General features: G+C 41.0%; 1 protein-coding gene across 1 annotated transcript in view; it reads left to right on the top strand.

Annotated features, from left to right (window-relative positions):
• LOC148523772 (protein Wnt-7a) overlaps positions 1 to 17,949 on the top strand; it is an 84,077-nt gene that overhangs the window by 11,149 nt on the left and 54,979 nt on the right. The window contains exon 2 of the mRNA XM_088472724.1: positions 357 to 583. Coding sequence (XP_088328850.1) covers positions 357 to 583 — 227 coding nt within the window. The remainder of the gene's footprint in view (positions 1 to 356; positions 584 to 17,949) is intronic.

Raw genomic sequence — 17,949 nt, 5'->3', positions numbered from 1 at the left:
GCCATGCTAAAACTGTTGCAAAGCAGCATGATAGTTCAACAACAGCTGGAGGGCTGCTAATTGCCCACCCCTGATCTAGGAGGGTAGAGGTATGATATGTCTTCAATGTAATATGAAATGGTCGGAAAGTAATGTAAAATTCCCATAGGATTAAATAAAATGTACAGCAAGGACACAGTTGCATTCAATATGCAGAAAAGGACAAGTGGTATTGTGTATTTTATTGAGTTAAAAAAAATAGGGACAGGTCACTGACATCAATTTCCAGGCATAGTGCTATGCATGTGTATTGTTTTCTCAGTCCATGCAACTACTGACAACACTAATGTCACTCTCTCTTCTGTGTCCTATAATAGAGGTTTCTCTTCCGTGGTGGCACTCGGGGCCAGTGTGATCTGTAGTAAGATTCCAGGCTTGGCACCTAGACAGAGAACTATCTGTCTCAACAGACCTGATGCTATCATCGTGATTGGAGAAGGAGCTCAGATGGGGATCAATGAGTGTCAGTTTCAGTTCAGACATGGACGCTGGAACTGTTCCGCCATGGGAGAAAGGACAGTGTTTGGGAAAGAGCTGAAAGTGGGTATGTTACCAATGACTTGATACTGTACAGCTGACACTTCAATCATTTTATTACCACTGAACAATAACAGAGTTATCTGCCTCAGCCAGCCAGCTGCAAAAGTGGGACACAAACAGGAGGAGGGGGGTATCAAAGTAGGGCTTCTAAGGAATCATTCATGAAGGTCTCCTGCCTTTATAGCCAAGGCTCTTCCATAAAGGGGGAGTGTGACATTAATAGTTCTAGTCTTATTTGTAAGGATGTTTCCTGAATCTTAAAACATTGCATAGTAACCTGGAGCCAGCTCTGAGCCCGAAACATGTTCTTTGCAATCGAAATAATAAAAAAGATAAAATATGACTAAAAATTATCTACTGTAGATATAGTAGTAAGAAATAATGTAATTATATACGCCCAGACAGAGCATAATTCCTACACAAATCTAGAGGATGTATTGGTAAAGCTAACACAGTGGATTTGTGGGTAGACATGGGCAAATGAATAACCGTTTATCTTTTTTTCCTAATCTAAGATATAACATTCCTTACAGTACGTAGGGGTATATTTAAGTAGCTGTGAAAGTCTTTTTATCAAGGATGAAAGGCTATGTCACAGGAGTACACTATTTAGATAAAGTATGGGGAAAGCAATCACATCGGTTGTCAATATAAAACGGTAAGGTAAACTGGGGTTACAGAAGCTGTAAACAAAATGTTTACACCACCTTACTTCCTACTTTCAATGTTTACAGTTCCTCCCTCTTATCATTGCTCTACACCCATTGTATTGGTATGTGTGTGTCATTGCCATATACAGTGCTTATATAGATATAAGTATCTCCGCCATCTGTCGGGTCATTTTATTGATTATATATGGAGGGTCATCTCTGCCATCTATCGGGTCATCTCTGCCATTCCCAACCACTCCAACCTGTCCCATCCAGAAACCCATCCCGCCCCTGCCCTGTCCTTACCCTCTTCCTGGTCCTCTTTTCTGGTGGCATTTCTCTCCCGTCAGTGCTTTGCTAAGGACCCAAATAATGTCTCACCTCACAGGAGGGGGTGAGTCAACTTGAATCGACTGTTATTATCACATCAATTGCATGTCATAGGAATTGTAAATTATCGTTGCCCACGAACATTTCGTTTTAAATAGACCACATAGTGGCATAAATGTAATCTAAGAAACATAGATATACCTGTACATAGAACAGGAAAATAAGGTTATTTACATTTCTTTCTGGCAACCTTCTCAGGGCAGGATGTATCAAGCATTGAATTTTGAATGCCGTACATCCTACCATTTACGGGATAGTAGGACTGTGCCTGTCTGTCTTTTGTATGTATGTAAAGGTTGCAGTACCACACACTGGGCCTGATTCAGTGGTGGAAGCAGTTACAGCCACGGTTATGATTTTTTGTTGAGCCGCAGCGATGGTAATATGCAAACACTAGTTTTAGCCTTCTCCCTGTGCATTAGTGTGCGCCGGAATGTACAAGCCTCGAGACTTCCACTTTCAATGTCCATGGACAGTGTAACTCTGCCGATGCTTTTGAACACTCGACCAGATGTGCACCAGTGCATCCACCGTCGACACTTGGCGTTTTCAGGAGGTTTTACGCATGCAAAGTAGCAAATTATCACTGAGCTATGCAAACATCAGGATTTTGTCTACCTCTGAATCGGGCCCACTGTATTTGTTCAGTTACAAGATAGGATAGGCTTGTGTTTACCTACAGACACGCTAATTAGGCTGCTGGAGATATGTCATGTCCAATTTACCCACGGAAGTATGTGGTCAAATTTGTTCAGGCTTGGTGTATCACCTTTTAGGCTGACTGACTGCATCACTTCCATTGGCCTATTGGTGTGGACACAAGATGACTTCTTGTCATTGGTAGTCATATTTAGATCATATTTAAGAAAAAGACAACATTTTAAAATAATCTGCAAGTTTTGCCGAGGAGGGGCTAAAAGCACCTGATGCGACTGTACTCAATAGTTCGACGTTTCTGCACTATTCCCATTATTATGTAGTTGCTAAATTTAATTTAAATAAATAATGTTTTTGTAAAAGTTTTTATCTTCAAGAAATATTTCTCTATATAGAAATATTTCTCTCTCTTTTATTAATATTATTACCTGTATTATTATTATTACTACCATTATTATTATTATTTTAACTATTATTATTTATTTTATTTTTTTTGAACACCAGCATACCGAGCAGCTTCCAGGGCTTGCTGGGACTAGCAGTGCCCTAGGGATGAAATGTTTAAATCTATTTTAAAACTATTATAGGTGGTAAAAAGAGCTCTTGTGATTCAGCTCAGGGATGCTCTTTGTAGAGATGGAGGATCTGCTTTTATGTGTGATGGGTCCTAACCAGCGCGGGAATTTAGCCCTGTGCTGAATAGACTGGAGATTTTTTACATTTCGACAAGGGGTACCCCATGCTGCTGAAATCTCTGTTATAGTGTCACCAGACCATCATGTCACAGCCTAGTGCTGGTAAAAGCTTTTGTACGACTTTCAAGTCCCGCAATTGCCATTACTAGCCTAGATTATGGGGTCAATCCTGTTAGGTGCAAATTTCGAGGTGCGAGTTGCTATTGTCTCTTCGAATTCGCACAGTGTATTAATTTTGCAATAATATTAGCAACTCGCACTGAACCTGTGAGACTGAATTCAAATTTTTTCATTTGCATCTCCCCGAGGGTGAGAGATGGAAAGAAAAATCTTTATTTTAAGGTTAAAATGTCGGGACACTGTGCTCAACCCCTTGGACACCCCTCCCTAATGACTGATAGGGCAATTGAAAGTTTCCAATTAGCTTAACTAGTCCAATAATTACATGTAATTTTTTTTTGGAGGGGGGGGATGTCCTCAAATTACCTCCAAATCATATTTTTTGTTAGTTTAGGCAGTCCAGATTTGATTACAGTATTTTTTTAATTGAAAAATAATTGTTTTTTTTTTATAATTTTTTTTTACAATTATTCAAGGTGCCCTCAAAGTACCAGAAAAAACTCTTCTTTCCTATTATTTTTTAAATTTTTTGTTTAATTCGTATAAGATTAAATGAAAAAAGTTAGCTTTTTTTTATCATTTTTGACACCATTTAAAAACCTACAGTACCATCCTAGTGCCCACAAACAGCCTTCTATACGGTCCTGCTAACAAAATTATCAATTTTGGGGGGTCCAGGATGGTCTCCCCACTTTTTTATGCACTTCTCTCACATCTCATTTGGCAGTCAATTCGCACCCCCTTCGCTGTGAGTACCGTGAATAGGCATTTTTAATTGGATTGAAGAGTTCGCATTAGTGCAAAGTCTGCAAGGTTCAAGAAACAAACTCGCTACTCGCAATTCACACCTAATAGGATTGACCCCTATGAGTGCAGGGGCTGGGAACATTGTTTTAATTTTTTAAAAATCTATTTAAAACAGTTTTTTAAATGGCAAAGGTCCATACTGATCATCATCATTATCAACACAGACCTTTGCTTCTAGGATAAAACACCAGCAACTGATACTTCTCCTGACTGACATGTAGATGTAGAGTGTAAAATGCCCCTTTCTTCCTCCAATGTGCCTATCTAGACACATGGAGGCGCCAGTCAGGTATACACAGATAGTGTACATTATGTGATTATTCCTCTAGTGTTCGAAACATGTGCGAGTTATACTCACAATGGACATAGCTATAATGGCTGCATGGGGTGCCATTACTACGGGGCCCTGAGGCTTATGGGACCCTGGACCCAGGTTATATACTGTTGTTGCATACCAATTTCCTGGATTTGTCTGCTAAACATTTGGGTCTGACCTGTTACCCAGCCTGAATGGGGTGACACTCGGGAATGCTCCAAAAATAAGTCCATAAACTTCTATTAGGATGGTGTTGCCTGTCAAGTGCAAGCTCCGGATATTTTGGCTTTTCGGAGCTTGATACATAAGGGAATTGCTGGCAAACCTTTGAAAATGGTAGTTTTCAGAGGTTTGACAGCATTTTAGTGTTAGTACATTCTGCAGAGAGATTTTCTCTGCCATTGCTATAAATATCTCAATACAGTCATTGCTTTCCTGTCTGTGATTTGTTTTAGCTGGGACTATGGGGGAAATGTAATAACCTGCGACTTGCAGGCATGATTCTGGAACACTGTCTTAAATTGGCAATCATTTATAAGGCAAAACTAATCCACTTTAAAACATTGGGTAGACTTGTGTGGATCTTGCCAATGCCTGCAAGTTACAGGCTATTACATTTATGCATACTTAAAAAAATAATAAATTGGATGAGGGGTTGCATTGGGTTTATGATCTAGAACACTTGATAAAAAGAGTTCTACCAAAACTTATTTTCTGAGACAACTGTCATATTTTTTCTACAACACTATTTCTGAAAGATCACCGGGCAATATATCGCTATCTGTCGTTTCAATTTGGGGAGTTTCATAAGGTACCCAGATACCAGTGATGTGCGGTCAGATGCCGAAGAATACTCTATGGCTGATTGCATCCAGTGCCCCTGGTTTCATACCTAAGGTCATACAGGTCTGGGATTCGTTGGCGCGAATGACCTGCTGCAAACACACAGATAGTGTAATTTGGACGTTGGGATGCACATTAATTGAGCTGTTTTATGTTTAAAAACAGGCCTTGCGTCTCATTCAAAACAAGCCTACAATGAGTAAATCCACAGCATAAAACAGGTGATGAGACTCTCTAGAATACTAACAGCTTTCCATTTTATACTTGTTTTAGCCATGTTGTAAACTTGGATTTTGTAGACGTGTGTGCCCCAAGACACCAAGGCTCTGATTGTAAGATTTACACAATGACGATATTTATACAGATAGAGCGATTGTCAGCCATTGCGCATCGATTGTATTTCAGTTACACTCGCACAGACGAGAAAGTGAGTGACAGGTAGTCAGTGTATGGGGGAGGACTATGTAAACACCGTTTATGGGCGTGCATAAATTAGCCATTTGGATCCCCTTTGGCAGTATGAGAGCTCTTTGTGTGTCAGGAGAGCCGCAGTGTTTCAGGCAGCTCAGGCTAGTCTTACAAGCTGCATAGCTGCCCGATCTGCATCGATGTTACCGATGTTTGCGCTATTGTACCTCGTCAGACAGCTATGAGAAGGCCGCAGTGGGCGTCCCTGTGCTTTTGGAGACATTAGCATATTTCCACTGTTGCGGTCTGTAAGAGTTCGAAGTTGCAATTGCATTAGTGTAAATCCCTGAATCAGGCCCCAAGATCTGCAAAGTGCAAACTCTATGTCTGATGGATTATAAGTGACTTACCTATCACTGGTCTGAGTGTATGAACTTGGTTACTGGTTGATAATGATGTGCATATAACATCATGATCTTCCCACAGTAATTTTTTTGCTGTTGTTCACGGTTACATGTTCAGAATAGCGTTCCGATTTAACCATGCTTCCACATGTGATCACATGAGATCTAGCTCCTCCTAATTATTCTGTGCCGCTGTAAAACATTGAAATGCCCTGATTGGTTACACATTGCATAGCTCTGCACGTCTGCTTACCCAATGTCCCCGTCCTGTGAAGGGTATATGCAATAGGTGCTTTGACTCTAGGATTTTGCCCATTTACCTCCACAAATTACTTCATCTCAATTTTGGGGGTCTATTTACTAAGCAGTGTTAGGAGACAGAGTGAAAAGTGATAAGGTGCCAGCCAATCAGCTCCTAACTGCCATCTCACAGGCTGTGTTTGAAAAATGACAGTTGGGAGCTGATAGGTTGGCACCTTATCACTTTTCACTCTGTCTCCTAACACTGCTTAGTAAATAGACCCCTTAGACTTAAACAATAAACCAGTTATCTGAAAAGTTACTTTAATGAGGGAGTGGGACACAGCAACACAGAGAGACAGTACTTACATATAAGGTTGCACATTAGCATGTATTCTCATCTCAGTTAGGCTCAAAGAGTTGACAAATGTATGAACATTCTGGGGCCTGATTCAAAGTTGCATAGAAATCAGCTGTAGATACAGTAATTGTATCAATGCAGCCATACTGCCCCTATCCATTCGCATTTGCACCAGCTCTACCCTTGGTGCAAGACATTAATTTATAACGAGACAGATTTTATGCAGCATAACCCTAGATCTGCCGACATGCCAGAGGGGGGTGGGTAGGTACTACTTACCAGGGCCTGGGTTGGCTGGCACTTCCGGCAGGATGAGAGGAGGTTGTTGCGGCTCAGTGGCAACAGTCTCTCTCCTGAGCTGCAGAGGGTCCATGGAGGTTGCTATCGCTGAGCAGTAGGGCCAGATGTACTAAGCTCTGAAAAGTGATCAACTGGAGAGTGATAAACGACCAGCCAATCAGCACCCAACTGTCATTTTTCAAACACAGCCTGTAACATGACAGTTAGGAGCTGAGATGCTGGTCGTTTATCACTCTCCAGTTGATCACTTTTCAGAGCTTAGTACATCTCCCCGGAGTCCTCTGTCTCCGGCCGTGGCCACACTTTCCCCATTTGGTCATGAACCCCACTACCGGGGCCCATCAGTGCTCTCAAAGGCCCTGTATGCCCTCAGAGCACTTAGCCAGTTGCCGCCTAGTTTTACCCACTCATCCGCTAGTAGAGATGAGACTTAGATGTGTGTGATCCTGAATCAACTGTAGATCCTCAAAGTTACACATACAGTAATCAGCGACGGAGCTGCCACAGGTCAGAAAAATAATCCCATTTATCCACAAAACGGACTTGCATGTAGCTCTGAGTAAGTCCCTCTGTGATTAGCCTGACTGTGATAGACTAAGAAAGTTTCATACAATTGCAAATAGTCTGCATACAGTGTGTACACCGCTGACAGGGGGTCACACTGGGGAAAGTCTGCACGGCTGATCGGGAAAGTTTTACCCAATCAGCCTGCAATCAAAAAAGTGTGTACCCAGCTTTACATGTTTAGTGCTGAATCATTTACTTGCTGGCACAAAGTGTGTTGTTTCGGACTTGCTGAATTCAGTGTTTCCGCAAATATTTTCTCAATGCTGCAAATATTTTTTTATACTGTGTATTTTGTTGCAAAAATAAAAAGTCGTTTTTAGTGTCTCAGAATCTATTTTGTGAGACCGATTTTATTTTTGTAAGAAATGTTCAGCTATTTTGGGAACAATGTATAATGTGACATGATACTTATGGTAAAAATAAAAATAGGTAGCATTTGTTGTGACTAAGAGATAGCTTGCAAATGTATATGTTTACGTGATATTCCTCTATATTCACTTGCTGCATACCACTTGGCATTATCTGTTTATCCACGTTTTATTTGATCTTTTACGGTGTGTACTAGATGTTTTGTTTAAATCCTTTAAATGGAATCCAACAGCAGAATGACATATTTTTCACTTTCTTTTCATGGCAATTTTTCACGCATTTTCTTGCATGTTAATAAGTCTTTGGATGTCTCAATTGACTCATCTCTATTGAAAGCCTGTGAAAACCATTACAGGTCTCATTATAATCGCACCCTTTATCTCATGTCAGCTCTCATGGCTTAATAAAACCTGATTATCTAGGCATGTTATTTAAATATGTTTTGGACGCCACAGAACTATGGTGTCCCCCTGACTTTGACCACAGAATCACAGCAATGCATGTGGCTATGCTATTATTTAGTTACATAAAATAACGTGTTTCAAATATTTAGGGGTCTATTTACTAAGCCTTGGTTGGAGATAAAGTAAGTCCCAACCAGCCAGCTCCTAACTCAAACACAGCCTGTGACATGGCAGTTAGGAGCTGATCGGCTGGTACTTTATCTCCATTCACTTTATCTCCATCCAAGGCTTAGTAAATAGACCCCTTAGAATCATACTCACAAAGGAACATTTCATTTTTCTATGGTAGTAAACTTTACTGTAAATCAAATATTTTATTAGGTAGTTAATGGAAGTGATAATCATTTTTTTTCTGCTTCTAAATTGATAATCGCACACACAGATGTGCAGTGTAATCTATTTTCAATTGTATTAAACCAACGTTTATAAAACGAGAACGCATCTCAAGAAGAGAAGGACAGGATCAGCTCATTATGTCACTGGTGACCTTGGGTTAGATGACATTCTATAGATGCTAAATAAAGACCGAGTTCAAAAGAGAAATGCAAAATAGATTGAAAGCGATTTTCTAAATTTGAAAAATTCAACAAAAACAGTTCAGAAATCTGTATTCATTCCATTATCACAGTGACTACAAAGGCATATGAGAAAGGAGGCTTGTTCTTGCTCTTTATGTTCTAAAGATGTCTGCTCCCTGCTAAAGAAGGTTATGATCCTTTTATTGAAAGAAAACCGAGCACTTCTGCATGGACAAGACAGTTTCAAAGCTTATCGGAGGCCCAGGTGTCAATTTCTCACAAAGTGCAATGAACAGGACACATAGAACTCTCCATTCCTAGAGACTTGCCTTCCCATACTCTTCAGATATGCAGACTTGTGTATACTTTAATTAAAGTTACAAAGACATTATTATAATTTATTGACAGCAACAGAGATCTCTTCAGAGGCAGTGGTCAGGATTTAAAATGTCAAACTAATGGTGCATACACACGGTCAGATTTCCCTGGTCGATTTAAACGATAACGATATTGATATATTGTTATCGTTCAAATCGACCAGTTTCTGGCCCCTTAAACGACCAAAAATGATGGTCGTTGCACGGGCACGGATGGTCGATATCGATATCGACCATCGCCCGTGCATGCAGGTTAACCTGTTTACTATAGGGACCAGCGATCGTTAATCGCAGGTCATTATAGTCGATGGGGGGTTGGTGCATGTTGCTGGATGTTCGATATCGAACAGCCAGCACATGCAGGATGATCAGACAACGATATCTGTTCATTGTCTGATCGTCCCGTGTGTACGGGCCATAAATCAGATCCTGGGACTATATTGGCGTTCTATGTATGCGATAATCTGCAAGTGCAATGTTCTGCACATCTCTAAATAGATTGATTAGTAAATTAATACTTTTTAAAGTATTAGGACAAAGTAAAGTAAATGTATTTCAGGACTTGACAGATCTTTTTTAATCTACTAAATGTAAATATCACTGGTTCCCAACTCAGTCATCAAAGGTACCTTAACAGTCCAGGTTTTAAGGATATCCAGGCTTAAGAACAGATGCCTTAATTAGTACCTCAGTCTGTTTGATTGTACAATCGGTCGACAAGCATGGATATTCTTAAAACCTGGACTGTTATAGTGCCTTGAGGACCGAGAATAAATAAATATATATACCCTTGTTACAGACCCTTACACTGTGTTTAGAAGTACAGGACACACAAAATAGTACTTTTCCATGATAATGGCATTTTAGTTTGTTTTTTATAGTTTCACACCTATGCTGTTGTAAACTTGTTTCATATATAGTTTCCACTGTTCCGGATGCATTTTTCATATTGGTAATTGTTGCTATTTTGTCAATGATTACAATAATACTGTTGTGATTTATGTATCATTTTTTTAAAAAAATCTATGTAATTCTGTATTCATTACTATATTGTAAAAAAAATAAAAAAATAGTAAGATTAGGTATTCAACATTTCAAATGGCACACCTAATAAAACTGTACTTTTAGGTCAGCGTTATCAACAGAAGAACATGGAATAAAGATTATTTTGAACAATGGAATTTTAAAAAAAGTACAAAAATTTGCTGATGTGCTGGAGTGAACTTTGGGGGGAAAAATCCTCATGTTCAATTCATATTTCTTTTATTTCATGTGTTCTAAATTACTGTCACTTTCCCTAAATAGGGAGATGAACTGTAAGAAACATAAAACCGATGCTGTATGCCCAAAAAATGTATGTTTTATGTATTACACTTTTATAACATGCTAATGAGAGAGGATTGCCACTCATCTATGCATAAACAGTTTTGTGACCTGGGGATACTATGTTCTGGATTAGGGGCAAACTTTAAAAAATATATATTTTCTTAATGGGGACCTGTGGACTGTGAAGGTTTTGATTTGATACATTATCAAGAAATACCTGTACATTTTGCTAGTTACTTGTTCCAGAAATGTATGCCTTCATATATTTCCTGTATATTATTGCCTCTTATATTTGAATGAGTAGGAGAAGACAGATTCACCAGGCATTCTGGGTGCTTAAAAAAGAAAGATGGCATCTGCCATGGGAACTTTGGGGAAGTATACAGGAAAGTTTACTTTGGGTTTTGCTGACTGAAATATGGTTTAATTTAAGGTTGATCACTTATGATTAAACATATGTTTGAGAATAATAAATTCAGTTTTTTCAAAGTGTCACCCAGCAGAATTTTATTAAATATTACACAAAATATAAGCCTCGGCCTTAGTTATAATTCTTTTTATTTTTTTTTTAATCGCCAGTCAAAGTTCTTATATTTTCCATGTTTTTCTGATTTGATATGAAGCTCTATTTTCTACGTATTTGTAATTACAATTATTTGTCATACATATTTAGTGTGACAATATTTGTAACAACATGTAACCTTAATTGATGTAAGCAGGCAATGTGACTATGGGTACATCAAGTTCTGACAAAAATAATTTTTTTTTTTATTTGAATTGGTTCTTTTTATTTTTTTTTAATCAATCCTGTATTCCTTAATGAATATCCACCAAGCAGGCCAGCACAGTGCCAATGTTTTTCTGCATAATACATGATTTTATATGACTCTATTTGTGTAATTTCTTGAGGACTAAGTTAGGCCCTCTACGAAAAACACACCACGCACTGTTTTTAAGACCTCACAGGGCTAGACTTGGAAAATTGAGATAAGACCTTCCCTAATCCATTTACAAAACATCTGGTGTCAGTACAAATGGAATTTCCATAATACACTTTATTTCAGGATTAGAAGTATAGATTAAAATTAAATCAAATTAATTAGCAGCAGCGGATCAGACAAGTTTTCGGCGAAAATAGCATATTATCGCACAGCCGCTGCGGCGTACTTAGACGCAGCGGCTGCGAGATCTGCATCCATCTTTGAGTTCATTTAGTAAATGCATGTGTGTTTCTGCTTCCAACATTAGGTCAAGTGCCCATTCCAGCCTCCAGGACATGGTACAGAGAATTCAAAACACCTTAATGCTTAAGAACGTACTAGTCTCTACCTATTTCAGCACCCAAATAGCGTATCCAGAGCACAACGCCCATTTGTGTCTGTTTTAGCACTTGGAGCCACATAGATTCTCACAGCGACAAGGATCAGTTACAAAAGTGGAACTGACTAGGGGGCCTATTCATCATGGGGATACCTCTAATTGGCTTATTTTTTAAAACCTTCTCCACTTTGTAAACTCTATGATAGTTTGTTGGTATGCTTTGAAGTTCTTCAGGATAAAAACTGCTGGTTATACAGTAGCTTCACCATACAAATCGGACAGTAAATAGTGAATAAAGTGGTTTAATGCCTTTAGTGTTCACGCCATGTATTACAAATATTTCTGTTAATAACCTTTCTGAAGTATATCCTAGTATTTAGATATACTGTAGGTACATGATCACCAATCGCTAAACACTATGGCATTTTCTTTGCTTTAAAGTAATCACTGTACACTGTGTTGAAAAGTCTCAGTGTTAGAACGTTTCATGTCACACGTCATAAACTTAATCGTTCTAGGTTAAGTATTATTATAGCTGTTTATGAAGTTTTGTAAAACATCTATATATCTGTAAATATTTTGAGCTGTGATATAACACCACATCTGCGTTTTTAAAGTCCTATTGAAGCGCTCTATAACCGCGGCTTTCACATTGTTATTGGTTGTGAAATTTTGTATATCGTATTTTCCTAACATTTTTTTTACATGTTTAGAAATTCTTTACCTTGAGCGGTTTGCAGCTTCTGTAGTCCCTGTTGTAATATTTTTTTCAAAAGCTTTACCTACAGTTATAGCATTCTTAGTTGGCAAGCTTACAGCCCATGCCATCTTATACCCTTTTTACACTGACTGAAAATCCCGGGTTAATGCACGTGAACGCGCATCGACCCGGGATTTCTGTTAGTGTAAACGGATCAACACGGGTCAAGTGATCCAGGGATCTGACCCGGCTAGCTTGCAGGGTTGAGCGCTGCATGCTAGCTGATTGGCTGGCTTCAGCGGCGCTTGGAGATTACATTAACTCCAAGCGTCCACAGTAACCAGCGCTGACCTAACCAGAACAGAGCAGCGCACCCCACCCCCCCTCCCTGCCTCCGGACTGCTGCGGAGTAAGGTTAGAGGGTGGCGGAGGGTGAGGGAGGGGAAGAAGCGCTGCTCACCTGTGTCGGTGAGCCGAGTCAGTGAACAGTGCAAACCCGGGCATAGTCTGGCTTGGCGCCGTAGTGTAAAACAGGGTCTGTCCCGGGTCTGACCTGGGTTGGAAACATGTTCCAAATCCCGGGTCAGACCCGGGACTTTGGTGTAAAAGGGGTATTACTGAAATCATTGTTGTACTTCGCAATATCTATGAGTGAGATCCAATGGCATTGCCATTGCTGATTTATATCTTATACACAGATCATGTTCCTTTTATAGATTTTTCTTGCCAGCCTATGTAACGAATAGGTGTCTTGCTGTATTAGCCATTTTTTATATTTTATATTAATTTAATATCAACTTGATATACATTTTATATAAACTATTAATATCAATTTGATATAAAAGTAATATAACCCCTTTATATCAATTTAATATACATGTTATATTAAACACTATTAAAGGGGGAGGACCAAAGGGCCTGTCTACCTGTCAAATTAAGTTTGACAAAATAGTGTTCCCTATACTACTAATGTGTAAGGTAAGTCCATATGCTACGTTGCATATGGAGTGGAATCTGTAACAGAAAGAGAGATTTAGGAATGTCACACTATAGGTCATCGGTGCAATCCAGCTCTAATATTGTTCTCAGTTCTGCAGGCAATATCTCTACAAGGAGATGAATGCTCTAAATAATAAAAACCTTACTAGGTATGCCTAAAGAACCTAATCATGTTTTACTTGGAACCAAGAGGGTATAGATGAAGTATGATAGGAGCTCTCAGATATACTATGGTTTTTAACAAGGTCCAGGAGCAAATAGTTTTCCATGGGAAGAAATGTATCAGAACAAGCAATCACCTGCGTAGCTTTACCTACTCCCTCTGCACCAGCCAGATTTAGTAAAGTATATGCCTGTATATTTTTGGATTTCTCAGATAGTCCAGCGATGCAGTATACTTTCCACTGCTTTCTGAACTGGAGACGGTTGTCAGTGATGGTTTTATCAAAGATGAGAAGAGGAGACCATGAGACATGCCTGCCAACTTCTGACTCCATGTAGATGTGGGTGTAGAAAGACTGGAGTGACAACTTTCAAGAGTGAAACAAAATGTGTTTAGCATGATTAACATAACTAGCCTGCCAAGGAACAGGAACCTCCCAGCATGCATAGCCCAAATGACCTCACTTCCTGCCCGGCGCAGGCAGGTCATACATTTACAAGAGAGGCTAATGCAGTCAGGGAATTCAAACGTGTAAAGCAAAAGACTATACTATTAAACTATATCTGAAAAAAGCTATGGATCAAATGGGGTCTGAGGTAATCAGGGATACAAAGGTGAAAATATGGGCAATTGGTTCCTATTTGCTGTCAAATGCTGTGTCTATCTTTCAGATGTACCATTAAACCGATAAAGTGTATCAGACTCTGCAGTAGCTAGAAAAGCTCAGACTGGTCCTATAGGTCCAGTCTGATTATAGAAACATGAAAACAACTGCACCTGAGCATCAAGCAGATTAGTACTCACTGTTACAGGTACAGGAAAAGTTACTTATGCCTGGGTGATCTATAGATGTGCATTTGTATACATAACGCTGATCTGTCTGATAAATAAAATGTTAACTTTAAGCTTAGTATTGTCCTGTCCTAGCTGGCAGAACAGACAGAAGTAATGGGCAGCGCCCTGCAAAGCTTAGTTTAGGTGCCTGGGCAGGAACTCAATACTCCTAGTGACATTTTTATTGATGGCACTTATGATAGTGTACTCTATTTGCTGAAACAGGGTGAAGAATGTGCGCTTCAGGGTGTCAGACAGGTACTTATTGCTCTTACGGGTAGATAAAAGTGGAGAAAGATCTGAAGTACCAACCAATCAGCTCCTGTCATATTTCACACAGCCTGTAAAGTGACAGTTAGGAACCGACTGATTGGCACTTTATCTCTCTCCACACTATCTCTCTCTCCAAGGCTTAGTACATCTCCCCCTTAGTATGTACCGACAGTAGAAAGAGCTGCATGGCAATGTGTTCCGTGGCAGATAACTAGAACCAGGTAACTGGCACTCTAGGTGGCCTCCTTCAGGCTTTTGAGACAGACAAAAGACATATACAGCGTTCAGAATGATTATTAAATGGGTACTAAATGTTCTCAGCACCCTGTTCCAGGTCCAGGAACTTAGCACTGTGAGTGATCTGTCCAGCTGCTGAAACAGACAGAAACGTGCTGAGTAGCCTGTTCTGGGTGTTAGAAAAGGTAACATAGGTTTCCCATGCCCTCATCCAGATGATGAAATGCATACAGTGCACCTCTGGTCTCTGGGCCTGATTCAGACCCGCTCGCAAGCGGGTCGATGTTGCCCAAGTGCGCATGCGCACGACGGAGGCGACTCCGTCGTGCGCATGCTCGAGACCCGAATAACGACGGCCAAGCCGTCGTTATGTGTCTCGCACCAAAGGGGGCGTGCTGTCGATGTTGATTGACAGCACGCCCCCTTTGGTGGGCGTGGCTGCCCAGACGGAGGCGTTCCCATGGGAACACCTACCGTCTGGGTCCGGCCCCACTGACATCACTAGTGCCAAAAGCACTCAAGGGCTTGCGGCAGCGAGACCCTAACGCAGGGTCTCGTCGCAAGCCCGATGGTCGCGATGGTCTTGACCATCGCGACCATCATTTTGGCCGCTCGCTATAGCTATGCGAGCGGCCAGGAGGCCGCTCCAAAAGGTAGGAGGGACTGCCCTGATTCAGAGCGAGCGCTCTGTCAGAGCGTCCGGGTCTGAATCAGGACCTCTGGATCTCATTCAGAGACGCTCGTAAGCGGCCGCTCGTTCGTTCCGAGCGATGTTCGCACATCTGCGCATGCGTATGGGTATTAGTACGCATGCGCGAACCAGTTAGTGCGGCCAGAAATCATTTGTTCGCAATATAGCGAATGCCTGCTATTTTGAGTGACAGGATGAGGCGTTTGTGGGTGGTAACAGGGGAAGGTGCTTGAAAACGGGGAGTGGAAATCAGAACGCAGGCATGCTTAAAGGTCAAAACGGGCGTTTTAAGGGTGTGCATAATTAACAAAGCAGCGTCATCGACCACGTCAGTTGGGTGTCTTTTAGCCAGAACTGCTCGCAATATTGCGGTAGGAAAAACCAACCACAAGAATAGCGAGCAGTTCATACGCTGTTCGATGTACTCGATTAATCTAATAAATAGCGGACATGACGTATGATGCGAGCGGCCAGGGGGCGTTTTGTGCTAAAAACCGTCCGCATGTTTTGTTCGCTCGTTCAGACATGGAGGCGTCAACAGACCGCAAAGAGCGAACGGTTAATTTAAATAGCCACCCCCTTTTTCTGAACGAGCGAGCGCAAATAGGGTCTGGCTCTGAATCAGACCCTCTGTTCCTATGTAGTATTGCTCTCTGTTCCAGATGCTAGAAGGTACTATTGCCATGCTAGGTGACTTTAGCCATCTTCAGTAACTAGAACACCTGTGTCTGCGTGTCAGAATGCATACTTAACACCATCACTGCCTATTCCTGGTGCTGTATTGTATACTCAGTGTCCTAAAAGACCTTGTACAGCTGCTGGGCAGGACACTACGGGCCTGATTCATGTATGCAATGCCGTTATATACTCAGTTGAGCGATTCTCTGTAGACTGCGCATGCGTCTAAATCACACTGCGCATGCGTAAAGGTACATTACCATAGACCATGGGGTCTTCAACCTTGGCCCTCCAGCTGCTGTGGAACTACACATCCCAACATGCACTGCCTTAGTTTTAGCATGCTGTTATATCAAAAAGTTGGCAGTGCATGCTGGGATGTTTAGTTCCACAGCAGCTGGAGGGCCAAGGTTGAAGACCGCTGCCATAGACCTTTTGTTTTCAGGGCTTGCCACATCCTACGTTTGCGATCCCATTAGCAGTGAAAATGACGTCTCAGTTCCTGCAGCCATTCTGCGTAGCCATAAGGTTTCTCAGAACTGTGATAACCGAATGATCTGAGATCGATGCGGCGTCTTTTTACGCCGCATCGCAGGTAGGCGTCTCAATACAAATCCTGGCGGCTGCGGCATCTGCATATTTTCACACAGCAGCTGCGTACACAGACGCAGCAGTGTCAGCAGTAGCGTATAACTCTGAATCAAGCCCTGTGTGTGTGCGGAATGGTTTATATCATATGAGCACTTATGTATCCTGTCGCCATTACTATCACCTTGTAAACAAAAGATAATAATAATAATTTGTACAGCAAATAAAAACTGACATTGGGCAGTATTCAATCAGAAGCAAAAAGTCCGTTTCGGCGTTACTTTGTCACCGATGACGTCATTTTCGCCGATTTCAGCTTATCCCCGTATTCAATTGTAGCTTCTTTTTGCCGGCGTGATAACGCAATGCAATGTAATAGGCGAAAATATGAATACCCGGCGGAAAAAAGTGGAGAATTGGGGTTTTGGGGTGCAATGTTGCGGGAGCCACCATGCACCCTTTGGACACCCCCCCCCTGGCGCTAACTGCATCAAAAAAGCTAATAAACCCACAAAGGACACCCCAAAAAAGCACTTTGAAAAAGTGGGAGAAAAAAATGAAAGTGGGGGTACAAAATCAAAAACTAGCTAAATAGCCTTTGGGGGGGTCTGCAAGTATGGGGGAGGTGTATTTTTGATTGCAGGTGCTTGCTGAAGGCGCGTTTTGGGCGCTTTTTAATGCTTTACTTTAGACATTGTAAACTATACTTGCATCCATTTTCCTGTACCCCAAATTTAATGGGAATACTTATTTTCCTCCAAAACAGTTGCAAATTGCTATTCTTCACCACTTGTTCATAGATGCTAAATAGCGCCTATTGAGACCATTTAAAAACCCCAAATACCTTTAGCAGACCTAATCGGGGGTACCCATAGTGAACCCCCATGTCAGAGCATCTTTAGTGGGGTGTCAGCCTGATTTCCCCAAAACTGACTGAACTTTTCGACGATTTCAGATTCGCCGGGTCCCGTTTTCGCACATTTGCAATTGAAAACGGGGATACGCGGGGACCCGCGCGATAACTTTTCGCCGGCAAAACCTCCGATGACGGCGAAAAGTCCGGTCTCTGACTTTT

The sequence above is a fragment of the Taudactylus pleione genome, unplaced genomic scaffold (assembly GCF_031769625.1).
Source record: "Taudactylus pleione unplaced genomic scaffold, aTauple2 ptg000128l, whole genome shotgun sequence".
NCBI lineage: Eukaryota > Metazoa > Chordata > Amphibia > Anura > Myobatrachidae > Taudactylus > Taudactylus pleione.
This window is presented reverse-complemented; position numbering and strand designations above follow the sequence as displayed.